The sequence below is a fragment of the Saccostrea echinata genome, unplaced genomic scaffold, assembly GCF_033153115.1.
Source record: "Saccostrea echinata isolate AGI-Se365-2 ecotype Australia unplaced genomic scaffold, CSIRO_AGI_Sech_v1 ptg000001l, whole genome shotgun sequence".
NCBI classification, from domain to species: Eukaryota; Metazoa; Mollusca; class Bivalvia; order Ostreida; family Ostreidae; genus Saccostrea; species Saccostrea echinata.
Genome location: NW_026889750.1, coordinates 34,462,917 through 34,479,502, shown reverse-complemented (window position 1 = coordinate 34,479,502; position 16,586 = coordinate 34,462,917). Strand labels below are relative to the sequence as shown.

The 16,586-nt window shown below is 35.3% G+C and overlaps 1 protein-coding gene across 1 annotated transcript; it reads left to right on the top strand.

The window, feature by feature from the left end:
* The first annotated feature begins 1,621 nt into the window (after window positions 1-1,621).
* Window positions 1,622-11,418, top strand: LOC133190491 (YTH domain-containing family protein 3-like). The gene is made up of 5 exons (XM_061326150.1): window positions 1,622-1,835; window positions 1,967-1,991; window positions 2,312-2,385; window positions 3,866-5,325; window positions 10,540-11,418. The coding sequence occupies exons 1-4, from the start codon at window positions 1,815-1,817 to the stop codon at window positions 5,306-5,308; spliced, it is 1,563 nt and encodes a 520-aa protein (XP_061182134.1). The 5' UTR covers window positions 1,622-1,814; the 3' UTR covers window positions 5,309-5,325; window positions 10,540-11,418.
* The last annotated feature ends 5,168 nt before the right edge of the window (window positions 11,419-16,586 follow it).

The following is a 16,586-nucleotide window of genomic DNA, read 5'->3' as shown; positions in this document are numbered from 1 at the left end:
CTTAAAATCAATGGTATCTTGAAATTGTTGTAAAAAGGTAACGATTCTAGATTTGTGGACAATTCTTTGTTTTCAAGTTCACTGATAGGTCCTTTAGAGAATTATGATGTTCATTTTGCTATTTGAAACAATTATTTTTTTCATGTTTTTTATTCTGAATTGGTCCATTTATCGTAGAATGACTGTAGGGTCCTCCTTATAAATCGGCATTTTTAGGAAAATAACACAAACAAAATATTTGATGCATGGAAATGCATTGACATACAATAACATTTGTTGACTGAATTTGATTCGCGAAAGTTACGCGTTATAACGCGAAAAATATTTATTTTTTACCTACGAAAATGAGCTCTATAATAAGAATTAGATCTTCCATTCGCTCCCCGACTTTTTATATGTCTGATCTAATCTTCCTCGCGACATATAAAAAATCGGGGAGCGAATGGAAGATCTAATTTTAATTAGATTGCTCAATTGGCTTTTGCACTTTTGAAAGGGGGCAGGCAGAGTAAAAAAATCAACTTAGCTGGAAAAAACTTGACGAGCAAAAAAAAAAGGGGGTGGGTGGGAGGTGGGGTGGGGATTGTCATATTGTTCAAACTCGAAAATCCTCTTTCATGGGTTGATGGGGTGAGGGTGTAGGTTTTAACTTCTTTCAGTACCAAATTTTATTCATACACTGCTACATTACCCTTATTTGACTATACTGCAACAAAAAGTGTCAATCAATACAAATTTTTGCACACATTTGATAACATTGTTACAAATTCTTACAATTTTCTACATTTAATGTGGCAGCATTATTAAGTTATCTTTATGAACATAGATTTATTAGATATACGTATATTGCTGATTTCTGAAAAAAAGGTTTGTGTTATTCATCCTTAAGCTTTGAAGCTATAGTTATAAAGCATAACTAATGGAATTGCTTTCTCCTGTTTGAGAAATCTGTAGGCACCTTTTCATATACGATCATAACCTGAGGGAGTAATAATAATATAGAGATTACAAAAGCCAATTTCTCATTTTACCTCACCATTTTTCAATAAATTTATACATGTACGAAGGCGAAAAGGGGGCAATTTACTTTAAACAAAATTAATTTCTTTATTTTCTTTATAAACAATTTGTCATAGAATGCTTAATCATGATCAGAAATAAATAAGAAATGGATCAAAACATATTTTCAGTCAAAACACATATATAGTCATTTTCAGTCAGTTTCTCTATTGACCCCCTCCCCCCTCCCCCCCCCCCCCCCCAGGGCCGTTGTCTTTCTTCCATTTAACACCCAAACCCTGAAATGGCGGTAACCCTCTCCCATGTATAAGGTACAAAATGCAAGTATTAATTAAAATAAAATGGGAAATTCTTAATATATAAATGTTCATTTTATTTTATTTATAATTTATTTAGAATAATGAATTAAAATAAAAGCTCTTCTATTCATACAATAGTCAAATTAAAAAAAATTCCATATGTAAAAAGATAGAAAAGATAAAGATAAACATTGTTTCAATTTCTAAGTTACTACACTTGAAAATGGGAAAGGGGGGGGGGTAAAGTTGAAAAAAAACAGTGTGGAATTAATATGACGTATAATGAGTAATGTCACGTGGATGAAAGCACGAAAACGAGGCTAGTGCAGATTGGCCGCCATTTTCTCGGGGTAGTGACCGATTTCGTTGTACATTTTCGGGAAGATATTGTGTATAACAAAGCAAGAATAGTGACATTTGTGAATTTTATCAATCAAAAGACCTTATAGACAGTTATTTTATCATAGACAATTGTGTGTTGATAGGTTGAGTGTGATGTCTGCAAGCATTGATCAGGTACCAAACATGCGTCATGTCTTTGTCAATTTAGTTTCCTCTATTTCAGTCTATTTTCACTTTTTAAAACTCGGATGCTATAATAATTAATATGAACTTTGATTTTTCTTTTTCATGTAAATTTACAACAGAGGACGAAAGGACAGCCAAATCAAGGTAGGTTTCCGGAAGTCCCCTGTTGGACAGGTCAACACATTTCGTGTTGACGATTGAGATGCGCACTTAAGGAAATAATTATTACAACAAATAATAATGATAAAACAAACAAACAAAACAAGCAATTAAAACTCATTTGAAGAGCCTTAAAAGTTGTTTTCATTATTACACGTGATAAACAAATCTTTGGGTACAAGCTGGCCACAAATTGAAAATGCTTGTGTAAAAGCGAGAAGTGTGAAGGTAAAAACCAAGCATTTCTTAACTGTTGACCAGGTTATTATGAATGATTTTTTCAAAATTACCATTTTATTTTTCAGTGGCAAATGGATCTGTTAAAGAAACTGTAAAAGACGAAGAATTTGAACCCTATCTTCAACAGGCTCCTCACCAGGTATACAGCATACTGTCCAAAGAAAAGTATTGATATTCTAGTTATAACCGCTATTAGATCGAATAAAAAAAGTTTAATAGCCGTAGCGAGCGCAGCTCATCACTGCGAGCTCTTAAAGCAAATGAATTTGTGACCTGTGGTCCCATAGTGCTTTGAGAATTGCATCTCGCCAAAACTACGTTCTCATGGTACCCAGAAGTTCCAAGAAAAAATTAACTCGCCTTGATTTAATGAATACATAGCAGATAAGTAGTAGATTAACGTTCTTTATTAAAATTACCACTATTCAGACTTTGTTTTGGTAATACAACTTACATATGACATCATGTGACATCAGAGTCTAGACCAAATGTCGCGTACTGTTTGAAGAGCCCGGTCTAAATTAAAACTGAATAAGTATCTGCGCTTGCCCTAAGGGTTGCACCGTCAACATATTAATATCATGTATAAACCTACAACACTACATTACTTGGGTCAAAAACAGATCAATCCACTTGAAGTCCTATGTAAGTTTTGACCACTTTTATGCTAGTTCATAAAACAGGGTTGGAGCAGACTCTACTTTTATAAACTGCTTCAAGGTTTACAAAGTGAACTTCCCCAACCCAGTTCATAGTTGTCTAACTTGGGTTACTTTTTAAGTATCTCAACTTTTTAGCTTGATTTTCTTATACAGTATATTAAAAAACTTGTGTGACCTGAAATAGGTAGAAATCAGTATTCCACTGACTGCTATAATAAATGACAAAATACGGAAAAACCTAATTTGAAAGTTTGGTTTTTTTAAACGGCACACTTATAGCTTTTAGCATATTGTGCTGAGTTGGACAAAGAACTGCAAACGATGGTATTTTTCTGCTGCCTTCATCAAAGTCAATTTTCAAAAAAAAAAAAAAGGGTGGGTGGGACTGAGGACATGTTTACAGACAAATTCACAGCAAAAATGACCTAAAAATTGTACTTTAGCAATCTTATATGTTTAATTTTATACTAGTTAAATATATGGAAAGATTTAAGGGTCATTTAGTATTTTAAAATTTGGTGATCCTTTGAAGCCTGATTTCAATGAATAACATTTTCTATTCCCCTTTTAAAAAGTGCTGTAATTAAGAGTAATTCACTTTTTGACACTAGTAATAATATTATTAATCAATTATTAATGAACTCTTTGCAATCAGAAAAATTTTAATGGCCAAATTGCCGTAAATGTTGAAATAAATTTTTGTAAAATGTAGTTGGGAGTCGAGAGATAGTGTGTGTGTAGTTCTTAGTACAAATCATTAATGATCAGCTCAAACTTTAATGTGGTCTTTTAAAGAGTTTGAAAAATAAATATATATGAAGAAATCAAAGTAAAGTCATCTTTGTTTTTATTCAAAAAATTCTATTGAAAGTTTACTTGCATCAAATGATTTTTATAGCTTGTCTCAAATTTATGTGATATAAATAAAGTATTACAGCTGTATATATGATATTTCAGGGAGGATATAATACTGCCCCGATGTCAAGCCCAGGAGTTTCTGACCCTTTTATGCCAAGTTACTACACTCAAGCCATGCCCTTTACCCCATACATGAATCAAGGAATAGGTGATGGAGGTGCTTGGTCTAATGGAACAGACGCTGCTACTATGTTATCTTTTGGAGGTTATGACTATAATGGAATTTTCGGAGGCTTTGGATATCCTCAGTTTGGATGGCAACCTGATTACTCTGGTGGAAATGACTATTGGAACACTGCAACGCAAGGACGACAAAAGGACACAAGAGTTTATGAGCAAGATTATTATCGGCCTGAAAATATGATACCTTCTGATCCATATATGAATGGTGAATTTGATGGAAGAGACCCTTCTGGAATGAATAGTGTTGAACAAGGATTGAAAGGCATGAACATTGCCGGGGATGGTCCTGTAGACCCAAATATGGTTAATGATTCTGGACATTTGGAACAGAATGGAGGTTCTGTCTCAGTACAGTCCAATGGCAGTTCGTCAGCACCAAAGAAAACTTCTTGGGCTGCAATTGCTAGTCAGCCTGCGAGACCCCAGCCAAAACTTCAGCCTAGATCAATCCCTCGTGCCCCGATGAATCCCAATAAGAATTTGGACATAGGTACTTGGGATCAGAGAAATAACCCTAATAACAAACAGGGTATAAATGGAGGAAACCAGCAGAGAGGTTCTTGGTCTGCACCCAGAAGTAGAACAATGAATAACAATTACTCTGGAAATTCTAATTCAAACCAATCATCAAACTCGTCTGGTAGTGGTGGACAAGGAACAGTTCAGGCAATGTCTTCAGTGGCATCTTCTTCGGCCCATCCAGTGCTGGAAAAACTACGCTCTGCTAACCAATACAATCCTCGTGAATTTAACTTAAATCCACGTGGGGCTCGTTTTTTCATCATCAAAAGCTACTCGGAAGATGACATTCACCGCTCTATCAAGTACAGCATTTGGTGTAGCACAGATCATGGAAACAAGAGACTTGATCAGGCATTTAAGGAACGCGATAATAAAGGACCCATTTACTTGTTCTACAGTGTGAATGGATCTGGACATTTCTGTGGAATGGCCCAAATGATGTCTAGTTTGGACTATGGAAAACAAGCTGGCGTCTGGGCTCAGGACAAATGGAGAGGCCAGTTTGAAGTGAAATGGATCTATGTGAAAGATGTACCCAACTCTCAATTGCGACACATTCGCTTGGAAAACAATGAAAACAAACCTGTGACCAATTCGAGAGACACACAGGAAGTTCCCCCTGAGAAAGGAAAGTTAGTTTTGAAAATCTTGCACACCTACCGCCACACCACTTCAATCTTTGATGACTTTGGACACTATGAGAAAAGACAGGAGGATGAAGGTGGAGATATTAAACCTGCGAAACCCTCTTCTGGAGGGAGAGATAGAGAACAGTAAAATCGACATCACTTCTGGTAGGTTTCGATGGTCGTTTGTCTTTTTAGTGGCCTCAAATAGTATGCTTTATGGAAATTTTATAATCTTTAAAACATGACTCTTCAGTTTGGCATATATGCATTGTACTAATGATTATCATGTCCTTGTCAACATTGAAAGATCTTGATGCTTTAAAAAAAATCAAGAAATTGTATAAAATATTAAATGAAAATTGTATATTAAAAGAATTTTTATTTCTGAAATGGAAAATACCTTTTTGTCTTTGTTTCAATAGAAAACCATATTGTTTATATTTGTTGACTTTTGTTGTATGTCATTTTAATTTCATGAAAATATCTATTCTGTAATTCAACTCTTGCCACAAAAATGAGGCTGAATGCATCTGCCATCAGTCATTTAATTAATGAATAAGAATGAAGGAAATTGATAATCATATCTATGTCTTGACACCTTTATAGTAATCCTAGACTATGTTTGTTGCACATGATCCCAGACTTTGCATCTTTTCCTTCATTGAAATGGATTGTATTCACACTCCCATGTTGGTATACAATTTTATTTCTTGTCTACAATACTGCAAAGGAGAAACCTTGGATGCCTGCACTTGCTGCAAAGTTAAGTACTTGCAAGCATGACCAAGAAATTTTATAACCTGTCTTCATCAACTCAATAATCCTTTGACAACCTCTTCATCTTTTAGAAATGAAAGTCAAAGTCCAGGCTGTAAATGTACTTACATTTGTCCATTAAACATATAGAAGTTAATACTGGATGAAAATGTACATGATGTGTAAAAAGAGAGTTTCATGAGTATAACCCAAGGTTTATGGCATAGTCAAGGAAATGACGAAAAGATGGAAATATATTGTCAAGGAAGCAAAACTTGTACAGAGAAACATTCTCAATTAAATTACTTTTGAATTTATTATACAAAGAAACAGAATTATGACATTCAGAAAGTGCAAAGGGACACAAGTTTTATACCAGGTCCATTTTTCAAGAGTATAAAATATGTAAATGGTACCTTTAGTGTTATCCATGTGTACACAATTTATGGTAGTTGAATGCATATCTTTGCACATTTTTGTCAGTCAGTCATATACTTTGGAATGTTTTCAGCTTCTCTAGAACAACTGAACCAATTTAAGTACATGTATATAGCATTTATGGGCCATAGGGGTAAAGATGAGAGAGAGAAAAAAATGTGAATTTCATGGTCTCCTTAGGACCTAAGGGATTTGGATAAACCATTAAAATTCATGCAATCTTCAAAAAACACTACTGAACATCATATAGTCAAACTGTTGGCATGATTATAAAAGCCATTTTCCTAAATGTAGAAATTTGTGGGCCCTGGCTTCAGGGTGGGTTATATATATAGAAAGTGCATTATATCTTGTAAAATTTTCATTAATTGTGGGCATCTAGCAGGCATATTGTTTGCATGATTATAATGATTACTTTACATTTCACCAAAATTGAGAAATTCTTGGCCCCCTGTGTCCATGGTTCTTGTATTAGGAGGGGGTTGTTCATATTTGGAAAATACATTACATCTGTAAAAGTCTTTATGCCTGGGCAGTAAGCAGGCAAACAGTTTGCTTGATTATAATAAAATATAAATGAACACTTAATAATCCTCTACCAAAGTTAAGAAATCATGGCCCCTGGTTTAGGCCACAGAATGGGGTTAAGTTGGTTAAATATATATATTGGTTAAATATGTAAAAGTTCTGTTACACTTTTGACAGTGTGACAGTTCTGGCAGGCAAACTGAACAATTATAATGAATACCGTAATTTAAATTGGCCCTCTACCAAATAGTAAAATTAACGACTCCTGGGTCCAGCATTTAGACTCCAGGATGGAGCTAAATTGGTCACTTACTGAACTTTGAAAGTCTTATCTAAAGATCATAGAGCTGGAAAACTGATTTTTATTATAATAATAAGTACCTTAAGTTATCTTTTACCAAAATTGTGAGTCCAGCATTCAGGCCAGAAGGTGGAGCTTAGTTGGTCCTAAAGAAAATTATACATCTTCGAAAATCTTCTTATGAAAATTCTAGAGACAAATTGTTTGCCTTATTTTGATCAAAACTTGGCCCTCTACCAAACATAAAATTTCATTGCCACTGGCTCATACTGGTAGTTCAGACCCATGGGGCTAAGTTAGGCATATATTGAAGACACATTACATCTTTAAAAATTGTTTTCATTACTCTTAGATAGCTAGCTGGCAAATTGCATATTGTATTGAACAGCTAGCCCTCTATAAAAATTGTAAAATTGACATCCCTTGGGCATGTTGGGCTATTGGGATCAGAACCCAGGTTATACTTCGTCATATATCGAGATTTATGATGCAGTGTACTTTTTCTTTATTCCCTAACTTCTAGGAGGCAAGTGCATGAATATGATACATGTATTCTTTTGTGTTGTATTTATAGAGTCCTTACCAAAGTGTAAATTTTTTATGTCATGTGACCGAAGGTCCACTGCTAGATGAGGTTAAAATGGTCATAGCTGAGAAAGTCATAATAGTCGGTTAATTGTCAAAGCCTATGGCATGGGCCTCTTGTTTACAATGTGTTGTTAAGAGTGTAAAGACTTTGATAGCACTGAACCATCCAGGAAAAACACTATATATTACTTGTGCTTTGTAATTTTACATAAACACAGCCAGTATAAACATAAATGACACATTGTTTGGTAAAAGCATGCGACATTGTATTACTCAATGCATGCTTCTTGGAAGGAGAAGATGGAGTATGCACTCTATTTCAAGTATTTCCCAACAATTTTGACTTGTCACTTTGTAGTGTAAACTCACCAAAAGTTGATGTAATGAAATGTACTTCCCATTTGTAAGTCAAGTTTTTAATTGCATATACATGTATTTATTTCAATTCAGACACTGACAAAAGATATTTCAGTTTGTATAAAGTTAAACATGTTATTACAACCAGACACATAGGCCAAAACTGAGTATGATCAATATGAATTACAATCGACAGTTTACCTTAATAATTATAATTAATGTTAAAACAATTAATTGGCACTTGTTTTAGCGCCCCTGAGCCAAAATCTCAAGTGAGCTTTTCTGATCACATTTAGTCTTTTGTTTGTCTGTCTCTCTGTAAACTTTTTCACATTTTCGATTTGTTGCCTGTGTGGTGCAGTGGTTAGAGCATTTTCTCTAGAGTCACAGAGTAAGGAGTTGATCCTTAAGTCCCAGGTTCAAATTCCACTGCAGGATGTGGAGACTGGTCTTTCGGATGAGACCGCATAAACTGAGGTCCTGTGTTACAGTAGGTGCTGGCACAAAAAAGATCCCTCACTGCTCTGTGAATGGCAATGAGTGCTGAGTAAAGGTCTAAAGTTTGCAGCCCTCCACTGGCAAGTGGTGGGGTCTCAATATGAGTGAAAATTCTCGAAAGAGATGTTAATCAAACAAAACACATTTTCGATTTCTTCTCAAGACCCACTAGGACAGAAAATGGAAACTTATGTGGAAGTATCCTCAAGTAGCGTAGATTCAAGTATTTTCAAATGATGACCTCAGGGGGAAGGGTGGGGCCACAATGAGTGATTAAAGTTTTACATAGGAATAAAATCTCAACACCCACAGGGCCAGAAAAGTTGAAATTCATGTGAAAGCTTCAGGACATAGTGTAGATTTAAGTTTTTTTGAAGTATTGATCCCCAGGGGTAGGATGAGTGATTAAACTTTACATAGGAATATACATGTAAAGGGAATAAAAGTCATTCTCAAGAACTGCAAATGCATGATTAGTCATACTGATATGGAAACATTCTCAGATAGTCTAAATTCAAGTTTGTTCAAATCATGACCCTCTGGTGGTAAGTTGGGGCCACAATAGCAGGGCTCTTGATTGTTTATAATTGGGACCGTTTGATGGCCCCATTCCCAATTTTAAAAATGTATTTTTTCCCCCCAATGAATGTGTTAATTTTCCCAACAGTCATTATATACAACAATAAACTTCCTATTTTTATTACTAAGTACTAGTATATTGCAAAATAAATTTCGATAACAAACACAACTAAAATATACAGATTTTAACATATAATAATTTCGCCCAGATTTCCAGAGGGGTTGGTTATTTTCCCAAGTTTTACAGGAAGATCCCTGGAGTCGGCAAAGTTTTACATAGGAATATATGGGATTTTTTTTTTCTTCAATTTATTCTCAAGAACCACCTGGCCAGAAAAGTTGAAACTTATGTGAAAGTTTTATTATATAGTGCAGTTCCAAAATTGTTCAAATCATGACCCCCTAGGGTGGGGCCACAAAAGGCAATTGAAGTATTACAAAGGAATATACATGTATTGGAAATTTTTTGTAGAAATATTCTAAAGAGCAGCAAAGACATGAATGGTCATATATGTATGAAAGCATCCCCCAGGTATCGTAGATTCAAGTTTGTTTAAATCATGACCCCTGGGGGCAGAATGGGACCACAATCAGAGTTTTACATTTGGAATACACTAGTGTAGGAAAAAGTCTTTAAATATCTTCTCAAAAATTGCAAAGGCATGATTAGTCATATTAATATGGAAGCATGTACTCAGATAGTGTAGATTCAAGTTTGTTCGAATACTGATCCCCAGGGGTAGGGTGGGGCCACAAAAGGTGATCAAAGTTTACATAGGAATATATAGGGGGAAAATCTGCTGAAAAAAAGAAGGGCCACAGTGACTCAAGTAAGCATTGTGGCTCATGAACCTCTTGTATAGTTACTTCTTGTACTCGCCTCAATCAGACTTCATCGTCATCTGCTCTAGAGTAAGAAGTTGATCCTAATTAAGTTGCGGTTTTGAATCCACTGCGGGATGTGGAGACCGGTCCTTAGGATGAGATCATATAAGCTGAGGTCCTGTGTCGCAGTAGGTGCTGGCATGAAAAAGATCCCTCACTGTTCAATGGCCCTGAGTGCCGAATATAGGTCAAAATTTGCAGCCCTCCACCAACAAGTGGTCGCATCTCCATATGAGTGAAAAATTCTTGAGAGGGATGTTAAACAACAGACAAACAAACAATCAGACTTCTGGTGTCCATACAGTTTCCCTCAATAAAATATTGACCAGTCAAAATGCATTTTAATCATAAAGAGGGGTGGTTCGAGAATGACATAATGGTATCGATAACATTAGTTGAATTTATTTACATAAATATTTTCACAACTCTCTTTTATTTTTTTTTTTCAGATGATTGCTGTTCCAAACTGGAAAAGTGCAAAGATTCTTGGATTTAATTAGATTAGCTGAAAAAAAGTTCTTAATGATTAATCATGCCAATAGTAATCATTCACAGATGTATTCTCTTCTGATGATTTCACTTTCACTTTGAATGAATTTTTTTTTTTCAATTCTGGGAATTCGGATTTGAGATTTTCTGGATTTTGTGTTGAGCAGCATCAGGAGGGAACTTGAGACGCAGTATCCTTTTCTCTGGGAGACAAGTTACTTACTGTATAGGAATTAGGATGTATTGGGAGAGCATTTACTTGAAATTAAAACAAAAGCTTTTTTTCTTGAAAAAAAGAACACGCATAGTGATAACCACTTGAACTTGTGTTACTTATACTTGTGACTCCTAAAGTATGGTGCTCAACTTATTTCATGTGTTATATGAGAGGTCATGCTGCAGCATGGTGGAACAAGTTGTGGTATATGTTTGCAAACAAAATTTTTTCCGGTTCAGTGATAGAAGTGCTCAGGGATTTATGGCCACTGGATTTTAATGAAAAATGGACATTTTAAAGGATGAATTCCAAGATGCATTATTTTAACCCTTTTGTGGTGCAAACTCAAAATAGACACCTAAAATGATTTAGACTTCCATTTTTTTTTTACCAAGGATTAAAGACCAAAGTTGGAGAGTGAAATAGTGATTCTTTATTATAAAAATCAAAGACCCCTATGACATAAATTTTGTGTTTTATGACCACTGGCATTCCCATGGATGTGATGCAGTAATGGGGGAAATGGATGCTGTTAGCATTATGTGTTCTTTTGTTGCTTTTCATGTCAACAGACTGTTTGAAAAGTCCAGCTAATCTCAAAGAATAAAAGATATATCTGTCATTGTGTTGTCTTTGAAATTGCAGACATACCAAATTTTAATAATTGTAGATGTTGTTATTACTGCACAGTCTCTGTGGAATTGGACTATTTCCAGTACTAGATTATAAGGAATCATTTTACAAGCATATGCATAAAATAATTTGTATGGATACTTTACATGTATTTCAGCAGTTTGCAGTTGGCTTAAGGCCAAGGTATAGCAAAATTTGGCCACTCATTTTCAGGTCACCTGAGCTGAAAGCTCAAGTGAGCTTTTCTGATCACCGTTTGTCTGGTGTCCGTCCTTCTGTAAACTATTCACATTTTCAACTTCTTCTCAAGAACCACTGGGTCAATTTACACCAAAGTTGGTACAAAGCATCCCTGGGTGAAGGAGATTCTGATTTGTTAAAATAAAGGTCTAAGCCTCCTTCCAAAGGGAGATAATCAAGAAAAGGCAAATATGGGTTGGGGTCATTAAAAAATCTCAAGAACTACTGAACCAGAACAGATGAAACTTAAAAGCTTCCTAAAATAGTGTAGATTCTTAATTGTTCAAATGATCAAATCATGGCCCCCCAGGGTAGGGTGGGGCCACAATAGGAAAACAAAGTTTGACATTGAAATAAATAGAAAATATCTTTAAAAATTTTCTTCTCAAGAAACATTGGACCAGGAAAGCTGAAACTTATGTGGAAGCTTCCTGAGGTATAGCTGCACATCTGCAGCTCGCTGGTCTGCAAAAATGGGATAGACGACCAGAAAGCCGCAGTGCTACCCACTGAAAAAAGTGTATATTTACTGTGCACTAAAAAGTGCGCTGTTTCTCTTTTCTTCACTATGTATTCAAAATGTTACTGCTTGTATCCAACATATTCTTTTACTACTTCCACGACAAAAGTGCTTGTACAAGTCGTGCACGAACGCACCGGATCGTGTCACCTAATATGGTAGAATAAATAAGCGAAATTTTCGATGGTCTCAATTTCAGGCCCAGGCTACAAACAACGGTTTTGGGAAACGCTTTCTTGTGGAAGTAGTAAAAGAATAAACTAAGAACACACGGTTATAGTAAAATTTTGAGATGACAGCAAAAATAAACGGAGAAATAAATCGAGAGAACGGCGCACTTATGTGCGCAATAAATATACACTTTTTTTCAATGGGAGGCACCGTAGCTCTCTGGTCTTCAGTCCAGTTTTTCAGACCAGAGAGCTACAGATCTGCAGCTACCTGAGGTAGTGTAGATTTAAATTGTTCAAAACATGGCCCCATGGGGTAAGGTGGGGCCACAACAATGAATTTAAGTTTAACAATGTAATATATATAGGAAATATATTCTTCTTAAGAACCACTGGACAAGGAAAGCTGAAACTTGTGTGGAAGCTCCCTAAGGTATAGTGTAGATTCTAAATTGTTCAAATAATGGCCCCCGGGGGTAGGGTGGGGCCACAATACGGAATCAAAGTTTTTACATTGAATTATATAGGCAAAATCTTTAAAAGTCTTCTCAAGAACCATTTGACTAAGAAAGCTGAACTTATATGGAAGCTTCCTAATGTAGTGTAGATTTTAAATTGTTCAAATCATGGCCGCCAGTTGTAGGATGGGGCCACAATAGGGAATCTAAATTTTACATTGAAACACAAAAGTAACATCTTTAAAATCTTTTTTCTCAAGAACCATTGGACTAGGAAAGTTGAAAATTATTTGAAAGCTGCCTGAGGTAGTGTAGACTCTAAATTGTTAAAATGATGACCCCTAGGAGTCAGGTGGGATTATATAGGGGAAAAAATCTATAAAAACTCCTCTAGAGCAAATCCATGATGAATCATATTAATATGGAAGCATTTCCTGGTAATGTAGATCCAATTTTGTTCAAATCACTGCCCGAGGGTATAAGTGGGGCCACAAAAGGCGATCAAAAATACAGAAGAATACATGTATTTTGGGAAAAGTCTGATGCAGAACAGCAGGGCCAAAGTGACTCAGGTGAGCGTTGTTGCGCACGGACCTCTTGATAAAATATAAAAAATAAAATATTGAGATATTAAATGAACAGTATTCAAGCTCAAAAGTCCATTCAAACGATACAAATCGGGGGCAGAGCAAACACGGACCTCTAAGACATCAGAGGTGGAATCAGGTGCCATGGAGCAGTGAGCATCCCCTGCCGATCGGTCATACTTGTTTTACGTGTGCTTCTTGTCATGAAAGGGAAAAATCCGTAGACAATTCAGTGTGTAAATAATGGCCTAACAGTTAGTATAAAGATACTCAGTCAGCATTGTACACGTTCAAAATTTTGTGGATCACCCAAGTCACTCTGTGATTTATTGCAATCTGTTTCTGTCTATCGTTTATAAAATTTGGAATATCTTTAGCTCTTTCTCTGAAGGTGCTTAAACAATTTCAACCAATTTTGGTATATGGCACCTATGGGTGAAGAGGAACAAAAACGGAATTTCATGATCTCTTCCTCCATGGGGCTTGAGGGATGGGTCCAAAACCTCAAAACTTATTTTCAAAAAAACTTTTCGGCTCAAGTGAGCTTTTCTAATTGAAGAATGTGTCGTCCGTTGTCTGTAAACTTTTCACATCGACTTCTCAAGAACCACTGGGCCAATTTCAAAACTTTCCACAAAGCATCCTTGAGTGAAGGAGATTTAAGGTCAAGATCTGGTGAATGAAAAGTGCCTGTAGACAGATTTCTCAAATTTCAAAAAGAATTCCTTTAATAATCCTTTGCAATTAGCTCAGTAAATTAGAGTGTATCGAAACATAACTTTTAGGTAAACTCAACGAAAAAACATACTTTAAAATATATACCCTTTGAAAATGAAAAAAAGGTGGGAATTTTCTCCATCTCAGACAAAGAAAATATATCATTATTGTCTACAGTCGCTCAGAAAACGGTTTTTCATATCTCCTTGACCTGTTGATTAAAATGATATTAAATTTAATAAAGGTATCGGTCATCGGGGTTACTTTGGACATGATTTCAAATTGAATTCATTGAATATGCGTCATTTTTTTTTTTTTTTTTTTTTTTTTTTTTTACATAATCATGTTATCATAATGTAGGAAAAAAGTAAGTTTAGATCAATTATGGCGCCGTAATGGATCTAGCACTAAAAAGACATTCTTAACTCATTTACTATAGATCTTGACCTTAAGTTTGTTCACAGGAAGTGCCACGCCCTTTTTCAAGGGGTGATAATGAAAAATTAGTGAAAAACTGAAAAATAATGGCATCTTTTAAAATCTTCTCAATAACCACTTTATCATGACCTTTGGGGGTAGGGTGGGGCCACAATGGGCTATCAAAGTTTTACATAGGAATATACATGTATAGGAAAAATCTTCTTCCTAAGAACAACAAGGTCATGATTATTCAGATCTATATATGGAAGCAACCTCAGGTAGTGTAGATTCAAGTTTGTTCAAATCATGGCCCCAAGGGCTAGGGTGGGGCCATATTGGGCGATCAAAGTTTTAGATAGGAGTATATTGGGAAAATCTTTACAAATCTTCTCCTCAAGGACAGCAAATTAGCCATGATTGAACATATTAATATGGAAGCATCTTATGGTAGTTTAGACTCAAGCTTATTCAAATCACGAGCCTTGGGGGAAGGGCAGGGCCACAATAGAAGACCATACTTTTACAATGGAATATATGAGAGAAAAATCTATAAAAATCATTTAAAGCAATGATCAATAATATGAATATGTCTTCAGTTAGTGTAGGTTCAAGATTCTTCAGACCATGATCCCTTCCCTGCCCCGATCTCCCGGGGTAGGATGGGGCCACATATATTTAAACTTTTTAACACTGAACTGATTTCTGCTTTTCGCTAACCAAAATGCTCAGGTGAGCAATGTGGCTCATGGGACTATTGTTTTATTTCTAAATATCCAGCAGTCAAACTGTCAGCATGCTTATGATAAGCAATGAGAACTCAACCAATATTGTGAAATTTGTCCCCATTGCTGGTCATTTGTAAAATGCATTGTATCATATAAAATCTTCTTCGCTCCTGGAAATATATGTATCAAGCAAATTGTTTGCATGGTTATAATGAGTACTTGACTTTTAGCCAGAATTGTTAAATAGATACCCTCTGGGTTCATGGTTCAGACCTTAGAGTGGGGTTTGTTGATCATATATATCTGAAAATCTTTTCCAAAGGGCATTAAACAGGCAAACTGTTTAAATGATTATGAACACTTAACCCTGTAACAAATAATAAGGGCGTACAAAGCGAGGATAATTTCTCGATCTGGGACAATATCATATTTCTCAATTTTCAAAGTTCATGCCGTCAGTAATATCATCTTCAACACAGTGGATTAATTGATTTTATTGGTACTTTAGGTATTGATAATTTTTTCTGTCAAGCTGACAATTAAGCATATTTAGTGGAAAATGGGTCTATTGGAGACATAAAAAATTAAAAAAAAAAGATTTTTGAATATGAATTGGGTCGTGTCTCTTTTCTACATTAATATTTAAACGACGGGGGAAATGAATGTAAAGTCTATTTTAAGTTTTAAAATATTGGAGTCTGAACCCATTTAATATGAAAATCGAACATTTCTGGAAAAAAAGATATGCTTCAACAAACTCCTTTATTTAAACCTACTGACACACTTCAAGTGTATAACAAACCTGTATTATAGCGAGCTTTGAGAGAGTTCGAATCATGTTCAGCTTTTTTTTTTTTTCTTTTTTTTTTTTACATATCTTATAAACAATTGAAAAATTAATTATTATTCATCAATAATTAATTCAATCAAATAAAGGAAACAAATGTGTAAAAGATGATACTGACAACAAAAGTTCTGAAAAATATAACTTTTCCATGAACTTTTAGAATTGAGAAATATCTTCAGACTTCTCTCACAGCAGGGGATTGTCCTTGCCTTGTACGTCTCCATATTATGGAAAGCCATAGGGGACCCCCATGTCATGTTCTATATATTTCATTGTAAATCAATCCTGGCCGGTCAGGATATTAATCATGACCATGTCAAGATTTCAAACATGACCAAGCCATGATTTTTATCATCTTGACCAAGTCAGGATTGATAACATGACCAACCTATCTTGGCCAAGTCAAGATTTATAACATGGCCATGCTATCTTGGCCAAGTCAAGATTTATAATATGGCCATGCTATCTTGGCC

Excerpts from the sequence above, each read along its gene's own strand:
- LOC133190491 (XM_061326150.1), top strand. The coding sequence starts at position 1,815 with ATGTCTGCAAGCATTGATCAG. Across the intron at positions 1,836-1,966 it reads TGTCTGCAAGCATTGATCAG|AGGACGAAAGGACAGCCAAA; the intron begins GTACCAAACATG and ends AATTTACAACAG. Across the intron at positions 1,992-2,311 it reads GAAAGGACAGCCAAATCAAG|TGGCAAATGGATCTGTTAAA; the intron begins GTAGGTTTCCGG and ends TTTATTTTTCAG.